The 10,869-nt window shown below is 39.8% G+C and overlaps 1 protein-coding gene across 1 annotated transcript; it reads left to right on the top strand.

The window, feature by feature from the left end:
- Positions 1–9,275: 9,275 nt before the first annotated feature.
- On the top strand, positions 9,276–10,425 carry Sec61beta (Sec61 translocon subunit beta). Its single transcript, XM_076819267.1, has 3 exons — positions 9,276–9,552; positions 9,643–9,839; positions 9,931–10,425. The coding sequence occupies exons 1-3, from the start codon at positions 9,550–9,552 to the stop codon at positions 10,016–10,018; spliced, it is 288 nt and encodes a 95-aa protein (XP_076675382.1). The 5' UTR covers positions 9,276–9,549; the 3' UTR covers positions 10,019–10,425.
- The last annotated feature ends 444 nt before the right edge of the window (positions 10,426–10,869 follow it).

Consider the following 10,869-nt stretch of genomic DNA (forward strand, 5'->3'; position numbering starts at 1 on the left):
AATTCGATTACTGTTCTCGACTGCTGTTTCTGTAAGGTCCAAAGATAAAATTCTTCTTATGGATAGTTCTTTTATGTATTTATAATCAGTGTTCGTGATAGATTTAGAACTTATTTATATACTTAAGGGGGTAGACACGGGTAATGCAGCGCGCTGTATACCGACACAATCTGGCCCGAAACATGGGTTCGGGATTTTTCGTTTTTCGTCCTTATATGAGCAGATTTGGGGCTGGGCGAGGTCTCATTCGAACGAGGAAGGTTCAATGCGGAGCGCTCTGCTCATGGTTCAACGAGATTGTGTTGACATGTAATAATATCAGTGTCCAAAGTAAAGCAAAAGTCGACAAAATATACCCGCAGAATCCAAGCATTTTTAGGTCACTAAAAGAGTTTTGTGACTCAAACGGTGAGCAGAGCGCTCCGCATTGAACCTTCCTCTTTCGAATGAGACCTCGCCCAGCCCCAAATCTGCTCATATAAGGACGAAAAACGAAAAATCCCGAACCCATGTTTCGGGCCAGATTGTGTCGGTATACAGCGCGCTGCATTACCTGCATTACCCATGACACGTCACGTGACCTGGCCGATTCGGCAGGTCGGTATTACAGCATTTTTTTCTGCACAGAAATGGTAATACCGATAGATCGACGATTACCCGGTGAACGCGAGAGGGAGCTGTTTGCTATTTCTGTATTCTATTCTGAATAAGGAAAGAAATTCTCAGCTGTTCCGTTATACTTATAAAAATTTAAACGGAAAGTCGGCTGGTACTGTAAACGTAGAAAATTCATTGTATATTTCAATTACTTGAAATGTGCTTATGCTACAATATTCTACGTTAGCAGTAAGGAATTCTAAGTGAAAAGGGAAAATAGATGAGGGAATGTCCCCAGAAAATGAAATTTGTTAGGTTAGACATTTTTTTATTAGCAAAGCACCGAAACAGAACATGAAATACACTTATTACACGTCCTCTGCAGAAAGCAGTTATCAACAAACATTATATATACAAAATTGTATTGAATGTTGAATTGGGCTAGTGAAAATGCGCAGACTGGATACGCGAGATTATTATGTGGTCGGCTCCTCGAAGTGACAGAAAATATAACCTAAATATATGCTATATGACAACAAATGTTTAGTGGCTATTTCAGCTTCAAAGGCATCGCCTTAAAGTAGCAAACAAGAGCTACGCCTTTCATGGGCCTTTAAACAGTTCTCGGTTAATGTGATACTTTTGAAAGACTCGAAGCTTGTAATTTCTGAATAGTATTCCATGGGCACTAGTTGCAAAATTTTCTTCAATATCGACTTATTATCAAAGGAAATCTATGGTATTCTTAAGGAAATACCATAGATATTTGAAATTTGGATAGGAATATGTAAAAGGTATTTCTGAATAATAATACAGTTTGTTTCAAGTTTCTTTCAATATATTTGCATAAAAGGTCTTTACAGTGTTACAATAAAGTATAAGGTATATAAAGTCACTATTTTCTTGTGATTACTATCAAGGTTTCCATCATTCCGTCGAAATATTCCGAAGTTAAAACCTGTAAGAAGAAAAATATTTTTAGTAACTTGACTTGTCTATTATTGAAAATGGGAGAAACGTTACATCATTTAGTCACGTATGAAAATATATTAGTAAAGGGAATAATTTTATTGTGCAACATACTGATTGAAATTAGTCGTTTTAGATTTTATGTTTCCGGTAAGATTTAATATTAATTCCTACCACTCGTAGCACTGTAATCTTATTTTAGAATCAGTCGGTAACGTTGGGTGCGACACTAGAAGCGGCCAATTCAGCAACTACCTACTCTGAAATCTGTTGAAATGCTGTGCGTGTGTGCGTGCTTGTATATGTGTGACATGTTTAGAGTTTAGAGTGTGCCAATGCGATGTAACTAATCTCACATACTGTAACTAGAGCGATTATTAATCGTGTATATTTCTGCTTTACAGGTAAGGAATTTTTACATAAAAGACGTTAAACCGGCTGCATTTTCGACTGGGTTCATTGATATGAAATTTGCACAAGATACTGCTTCAGCCGAACCCAGACCTAACCCAGACCTTTTTTTTTTTTTACGTGGAGAAATCCCTAACGGATACCCCTAACCCTCACCTAGACTTTTTTTTTTTTTTTTTTTTTCGTGGAGAAATCCTTAACGGATACCCCTAACCCTCCCCTAACCCAGACCTAACCCAGTTACACTTGTAACATTTCATTGTATTGCATTTCACTTATTTGAATAAATTGCAGTTAAGTGGTAAAAGAGTTTTTTTATTTAACGAGCACTACTTACTCCTTCCTATTCCAAATCACATATAAAAGATATGCTAAAAAGAACACCTAAAAAGATCCTTCCACGCAGATTGGTTTTAAAAATCTTCGCATTAAAGCACTACTTTAAATATGCCATTCACTACTCTCAAACTCTATCGACTTTCGTTCAAGGCTTCTACTTCTCTTCAGAGACATTACTTTGTGCCATCTCTTTCGACAGCATGTTCTCCTGTTACAAAGCCCAATTTTTTGCATTCTGAAAATTTTTGCCAGATATTGGCCCAGGTATCAGGAGAACATGAAGCGAAAAGAGGTATTCTGAATTTCAACTGCGAAGGCATCCTCGATTCTCTCTCCGAAGACGTTACTTAGTGCCACCTCTTTCGACGGCATGTTCTCCTGTTACAAAGCCCAATTTTGTGCATTCTGAAAATTTTTGCCAGATTTTGGCCCAGGTATAAGGAGAACATGAAGCGAAAAGAGGTATTCTGAATTTCAGCTTCGAAGGCATCCTCGATTCGCTCTCCGAAGACGTTACTTAGTGCCACCTCTTTCGACGGCATGTTCTCCTGTTACAAAGCCCAATTTTGTGCATTCTGAAAATTTTTGCCAGATTTTGGCCCAGGTATAAGGAGAACATGAAGCGAAAAGAGGTATTCTGAATTTCAGCTTCGAAGGCATCCTCGATTCGCTCTCCGAAGACGTTACTTAGTGCCACCTCTTTCGACGGCATGTTCTCCTGTTACAAAGCCCAATTTTGTGCATTCTGAAAATTTTTGCCAGATTTTGGCCCAGGTATCAGGAGAACATGAAGCGAAAAGAGGTATTCTGAATTTCAGCTTCGAAGGCATCCTCGATTCTCTCTCCGAAGACGTTACTTAGTGCCACCTCTTTCGACGGCATGTTCTCCTGTTACAAAGCCCAATTTTGTGCATTCTGAAAATTTTTGCCAGATTTTGGCCCAGGTATCAGGAGAACATGAAGCGAAAAGAGGTATTCTGAATTTCAACTGCGAAGGCATCCTCGATTCTCTCTCCGGAGACATTACTTTGTGCCATCTCTTTCGACGGCATGTTCTCCTGTTACAAAGCCCAATTTTGTGCATTCTGAAAATTTTTGCCAGATTTTGGCCCAGGTATCAGGAGAACATGAAGCGAAAAGAGGTATTCTGAATTTCAACTGCGAAGGCATCCTCGATTCTCTCTCCGGAGACATTACTTTGTGCCATCTCTTTCGACGGCATGTTCTCCTGTTACAAAGCCCAATTTTGTGCATTCTGAAAATTTTTGCCAGATTTTGGCCCAGGTATCAGGAGAACATGAAGCGAAAAGAGGTATTCTGAATTTCAACTGCGAAAGCATCCTCGATTCTCTCTCCGGAGACGTTACTTTGTGCCATCTCTTTCGACGGCATGTTCTCCTGTTACAAAGCCCAATTTTGTGCATTCTGAAAATTTTTGCCAGATTTTGGCCCAGGTATCAGGAGAACATGAAGCGAAAAGAGGTATTCTGAATTTCAGCTGCGAAGGCATCCTCGATCCTCTCTCCGGAGACGTTACTTTGTGCCATCTCTTTCGACGGCATGTTCTCCTGTTACAAAGCCCAATTTTGTGCATTCTGAAAATTTTTGCCAGATTTTGGCCCAGGTATCAGGAGAACATGAAGCGAAAAGAGGTATTCTGAATTTCAACTGCGAAGGCATCCTCGATTCTCTCTCCGGAGACGTTACTTTGTGCCATCTCTTTCGACGGCATGTTCTCCTGTTACAAAGCCCAATTTTGTGCATTCTGAAAATTTTTGCCAGATTTTGGCCCAGGTATCAGGAGAACATGAAGCGAAAAGAGGTATTCTGAATTTCAACTGCGAAAGCATCCTCGATTCTCTCTCCGGAGACGTTACTTTGTGCCATCTCTTTCGACGGCATGTTCTCCTGTTACAAAGCCCAATTTTGTGCATTCTGAAAATTTTTGCCAGATTTTGGCCCAGGTATCAGGAGAACATGAAGCGAAAAGAGGTATTCTGAATTTCAGCTGCGAAGGCATCCTCGATCCTCTCTCCGGAGACGTTACTTTGTGCCATCTCTTTCGACGGCATGTTCTCCTGTTACAAAGCCCAATTTTGTGCATTCTGAAAATTTTTGCCAGATTTTGGCCCAGGTATCAGGAGAACATGAAGCGAAAAGAGGTATTCTGAATTTCAGCTGCGAAGGCATCCTCGATTCTCTCTCCGGAGACGTTACTTTGTACCATCTCTTTCGACGGCATGTTCTCCTGTTACAAAGCCCAATTTTGTGCATTCTGAAAATTTTTGCCAGATTTTGGCCCAGGTATCAGGAGAACATGAAGCGAAAAGAGGTATTCTGAATTTCAGCTGCGAAGGCATCCTCGATTCTCTCTCCGGAGACATTACTTTGTGCCACCTCTTTCGACGGCATGTTCTCCTGTTACAAAGCCCAATTTTGTGCATTCTGAAAATTTTTGCCAGATTTTGGCCCAGGTATCAGGAGAACATGAAGCGAAAAGAGGTATTCTGAATTTCAACTGCGAAGGCATCCTCGATTCTCTCTCCGGAGACGTTACTTTGTGCCATCTCTTTCGACGGCATGTTCTCCTGTTACAAAGCCCAATTTTGTGCATTCTGAAAATTTATGCCAGATTTTGGCCCAGGTATCAGGAGAACATGAAGCGAAAAGAGGTATTCTGAATTTCAGCTTCGAAGGCATCCTCGATTCTCTCTCCGAAGACTTTACTTAGTGCCACCTCTTTCGACATCATGTTTTCCTGTTACAAAGCCCAATTTTGTGCATTCTGAAAATTTATGCCAGATTTTGGCCCAGGTATCAGGAGAACATGAAGCGAAAAGAGGTATTCTGAATTTCAGCTTCGAAGGCATCCTCGATTCTCTCTCCGAAGACTTTACTTAGTGCCACCTCTTTCGACATCATGTTTTCTTGTTACAAAGCCCAATTTTGTGCATTCTGAAAATTTATGCCAGATTTTGGCCCAGGTATCAGGAGAACATGAAGCGAAAAGAGGTATTCTGAATTTCAGCTTCGAAAGCATCCTCGATTCTCTCTCCGGAGACATTACTTTGTGCCATCTCTTTCGACGGCATGTTCTCCTGTTATAAAGCCCAATTTTGTGCATTCTGAAAATTTATGCCAGATTTTGGCCCAGGTATCAGGAGAACATGAAGCGAAAAGAGGTATTCTGAATTTCAGCTTCGAAGGCATCCTCGATCCTCTCTCCGGAGACGTTACTTTGTGCCATCTCTTTCGACGGCATGTTCTCCTGTTACAAAGCCCAATTTTGTGCATTCTGAAAATTTTTGCCAGATTTTGGTCCAGGTATCAGGAGAACATGAAGCGAAAAGAGGTATTCTGAATTTCAGCTGCGAAGGCATCCTCGATTCTCTCTCCGGAGACATTACTTTGTGCCACCTCTTTCGACGGCATGTTCTCCTGTTACAAAGCCCAATTTTGTGCATTCTGAAAATTTTTGCCAGATTTTGGCCCAGGTATCAGGAGAACATGAAGCGAAAAGAGGTATTCTGAATTTCAACTGCGAAGGCATCCTCGATTCTCTCTCCGGAGACGTTACTTTGTGCCATCTCTTTCGACGGCATGTTCTCCTGTTACAAAGCCCAATTTTGTGCATTCTGAAAATTTTTGCCAGATTTTGGCCCAGGTATCAGGAGAACATGAAGCGAAAAGAGGTATTCTGAATTTCAGCTGCGAAGGCATCCTCGATTCTCTCTCCGGAGACATTACTTTGTGCCACCTCTTTCGACGGCATGTTCTCCTGTTACAAAGCCCAATTTTGTGCATTCTGAAAATTTTTGCCAGATTTTGGCCCAGGTATCAGGAGAACATGAAGCGAAAAGAGGTATTCTGAATTTCAACTGCGAAGGCATCCTCGATTCTCTCTCCGGAGACGTTACTTTGTGCCATCTCTTTCGACGGCATGTTCTCCTGTTACAAAGCCCAATTTTGTGCATTCTGAAAATTTTTGCCAGATTTTGGCCCAGGTATCAGGAGAACATGAAGCGAAAAGAGGTATTCTGAATTTCAGCTTCGAAGGCATCCTCGATTCTCTCTCCGAAGACTTTACTTAGTGCCACCGCTTTCGACATCATGTTTTCCTGTTACAAAGCCCAATTTTGTGCATTCTGAAAATTTATGCCAGATTTTGGCCCAGGTATCAGGAGAACATGAAGCGAAAAGAGGTATTCTGAATTTCAGCTTCGAAGGCATCCTCGATTCTCTCTCCGAAGACTTTACTTAGTGCCACCTCTTTCGACATCATGTTTTCTTGTTACAAAGCCCAGTTTTGTGCATTCTGAAAATTTATGCCAGATTTTGGCCCAGGTATCAGGAGAACATGAAGCGAAAAGAGGTATTCTGAATTTCAGCTTCGAAGGCATCCTCGATTCTCTCTCCGAAGACTTTACTTAGTGCCACCTCTTTCGACGGCATGTTCTCCTGTTACAAAGCCCAGTTTTGTGCATTCTGAAAATTTTTGCCAGATTTTGGCCCAGGTATCAGGAGAACATGAAGCGAAAAGAGGTATTCTGAATTTCAGTTTCAAAGGCGTCACCTTTAAAGTTGCGAATTGAAGCTGCAAAGGTTTGGAATTTGGATAGGAATATGTAAAAGGTATTTCTAAATAATAATACAGTTCTTTTCAAGTTTTTCCCACTTTATTTGCAGAAAAGGCTTTTACAGTGTTACAATAAATTAATATAAGTATGTAGAAATGAATGCTGATTAATATTGTATTATTATTAAGTATAAAATATATAATTTCACTTCATTTTAGGTATAAAATCACTATCAGCTTTCCATCATTTGTCTCACTTAAGGTTCCTCAATCCTGTCTACCGAGAAATGTTCCCAAGGTTAATCTGTAACAAGAAGAAAATATTTTTAGCAATCTGATTTGTCTATTATAGAAAATACAACAAATAGATTTGTCTATTATAGAAAATACAACTAATTTCAGGCAAAACATATAAAGAATATAATTATCTTCCTAATTTAAGACAATTCCCCTTTATTTCATGTAAAATACATCTCAACGCTGTACAATTCTACTAACATATCAGTAAAGTACATAGGAAATGTATAATATATTAGTAACTTGAAAAATATTTTTAGTAACTTGACTTGTCTATTATTGAACATGGGGAAACGTTACAACAGTTTGTCACGTATGAAAATATATTAGTAAAGGGAATAATGCGCTCCAAAATTCTGCGTCTCTTCGTTAAACAGTCACTGTCTCGAAACATCTGCGCCACTTCTCGCTCTTTGATTTGCCCTCCGGAGACGTTACTGGATGAAAATAGTCTTGGAAAAATGTAACAATAAATAAAAAAAATTTAAAGTGTTCCTATATCTACCGCGAATTACTTTTTTATTCCTGTTACTTTAAAAATAAATATAATATTGAAGTGAGATTATTTCCAGTATTATTCCTTTCATTCATTTTTATATAATATCATTCAGTATAGTATGTCCTCCTCTGTACTTGGTTACAATAGCATGTCCAACTTCCAAGCATTATTGTCGAATTATTATTATAATTTTGCAGATTCTAACTTATACTACTAATTACATACTTTCAGTGATACCTATATTACAATAATGCAAAAAGTATTTATGTAATTATAAAGTACCATTGAATGTTTGAACCTGTTATTCTCAAAAACGCTAAAAGTGGACATACATATGTGTGCACTAATTGTAAGCCATCGATGTACAATAGGAAATTTTTTTTTAATGTAGGTTAGTCCGTTGTTGTTCTAACTGCCTGAATTACTATGACATATATACGACAGCGATTTCAAGTGATGTATATGTAACGATAAAAGTGTTAATTTAGTAAATGTATACAATTCCCAGCAGTTCCTATGTCAATGTATGCCTAAAATGAATATAACCTAACCTACAATCGTCTGAAAATGCATACATTGACTCCATCATGCTTTTATTGTGGCTCGTATATCCAGCTATTGCTTCAGTTTTGCTATGAATCCACGTTGGCAGTCCTCCCGAGTAGGCGCCATCTCGTATCTACTACCTCAACTAAATTTGTCACGTGACTTGCTATGTATTATCGCCAATATGGCGGAACTCTGATTTAGGAATGTAGTCACGATTTTTCGTTTTTCGTTCTTATATGAGCAGATTTTGGTCTGGGAGAGGTCTCATTCGAAAGAAGAAGATTCAATGCGGAGTGCTCTGCTCACCGTTTGAGTCACAAAACTCTTTTAGTGACCTAAAAATGCTTGGATTCCTCGGGTATATTTTGTCGACTTTTGCTTTACTTTGGACACTGATATTATTACATATCAACACAATCTCGTTGAACCATGAGCAGAGCGCTCCGCATTGAACCTTCCTCTTTCGAATGAGATCTCGCCCAGCCCCAAATCTGCTCATATAAGGACGAAAAACGAAAAATTCCGAACCCATGTTTCGGGCCAGATTGTGTCGGTATACAGCGCGCTGCATTACCCGTGTCTACCCCCTTAAGAATAAGTAGCGACTATGAATACCGGCCCTACTGGCGATTCGAATTTTATCGACTTCGATGATTATGTTGAATTAGTTCCCAGAGTCACCGTCTTTTAATATAGAGTGCGCGTCAAAACCTCTGATTTCTAATTACGTAGTCGGTATTTCAGTTCGTGGGACATGGTGGGACACGAATTCCTATAAGATGCAAACTCTATCCTATACCTCGTCCACACTTTTAAGGAATCATTCCTACCCTACCTTCCATCACTGTTCCTACTTACATAATTTTCACACTGTTTCCACATCATTCCTACGCTATTCCCACATTGCCCTGGGAAACGGTTACAACAACTGTCATGAGAATGCGATATAACGTCTCGCCGTCGCGTCGCTGTGAATGCAGCAACATACGATGACGTGTCTGCAGCGCACCACGTGGATGGTACGCATATGACTATGACACGTCGCTTCCAACTCTACCTTACACTGCCAGTAAACGTCCACAGTAATTGACGGAAGGAGGTTCGTTTGGTACAGCGCAACATTGATCTAATTAAGTTTCAATGCTTCTTTAAGATTATTACAGTGTACGCATAGAAAAGGTGAAGCAGATAACAAGACAAAGATCCCCGTTCCACTGTAATCACACAAGAAACTACAGACTATTACAAATAGACTTTTCCGTGATCAGCTGGAACTTGTCTACAAATCGAAATCAGAAAAGATAGAACAGCCATGGTAAGTAATTCTATGGGAACTGAAATACAGAGTGAAATACAATTCCGCGATCCAGCCACTCATGATCACGTTTCGTCTACTTTGTCAAAGCCTGCTCCATCTAGTGCTACTTCAGTCGGAGCTGTTGGTCGCTCACCTAGCAAAGCCATAGCGCCTAGAGCAGGTGGCGGCGGCACTGTTAGGCAGAGAAAGACCGTGTCAACCACCGCAGCCAGGAGTAGAAACACAGGACCCGGTTCGGATGGTATGTGGAGGTTCTACACGGACGAGTCTCCCGGCATTAAAGTGTGAGTGGATAGAATTATATCGCCACAGTAGCGCTCTTTCAAAACCGTCGCAGGTAGGATAATAATGCAACGTATAAACATCTGTTCACAGAGGACCGGTACCTGTGCTGGTGATGTCCCTGCTCTTCATCACATCTGTGTTCATGCTTCATATTTGGGGCAAATACACTAGATCGTAATATTCGTACCGAATGATATGGAAAATTTCAGATATCTAAGGTTTTGATTCGTTAGGAGGAAGATCGGTATGATCGGAGTCGTTTTTCTATAATTTAGCATCATTTCTTGCCTCGTTCAGAGGAATCCTATCGTCGTTTATCATAAGCTAAGTTTTCATACAATCAATCTCGTGTACGAAGCATTTTTATCAAGGAATCGGTCGCAAATTTAACTGGAGACTGCGAGGAATACTATCATAAACGTTTACTTTCGTTGAACTGAATTTTGTAACATTTCTAAGAAGGTTTCTCGGTGGTAACTGTATTTACCCATATGTGATCAAAATAAGACAAACTAGTTATTGTTTATAACGTTACTATTAAATGATATAATGTACGATAGTAAAATAAATTATTCTTGATCCGAATTGAATTAATCTTCCTTATAATCTACTTAGCTCTGTGCGTCTCTAGTACGACTCACCGGCAGACAATAGAATCTAAACAAAATCCGCCGTGTTCCACTTTACCCGGAAGCCCATTCGCGCCCGCGTGAACGTATTGATTCGCCGCCGAATGAGCGCCGATTGCGGCGCGCGCTGCGAAGAATGAGAAATTCCGATACATACACCGAAACAAAGAGTCGAGCATTAATTTCATTGCACGGCAAACCACAAAAGCATCTATTTCACAATAACATCTGTACAACGTCCATAAGAACTGTAATTCGAAACGTATACCATAAATAAATAAGCTCGAAACAAAATCAAGAGTACCATATTTTCTCCCCAATCTATCTCCTCACAAACAAGAGATTCAATCTGATTTAAGTCTCCTACCTACTTCAAATGAAACAATGCAATAAAACCCTT

The sequence above is a fragment of the Andrena cerasifolii genome, chromosome 8 (assembly GCF_050908995.1).
Source record: "Andrena cerasifolii isolate SP2316 chromosome 8, iyAndCera1_principal, whole genome shotgun sequence".
Classification (NCBI taxonomy): domain Eukaryota; kingdom Metazoa; phylum Arthropoda; class Insecta; order Hymenoptera; family Andrenidae; genus Andrena; species Andrena cerasifolii.

Coding starts and splice junctions, on each gene's coding strand:
- Sec61beta (XM_076819267.1), top strand. Junction 9,840..9,930: donor GAGTCTCCCGGCATTAAAGT/GTGAGTGGATAG, acceptor ATCTGTTCACAG/AGGACCGGTACCTGTGCTGG.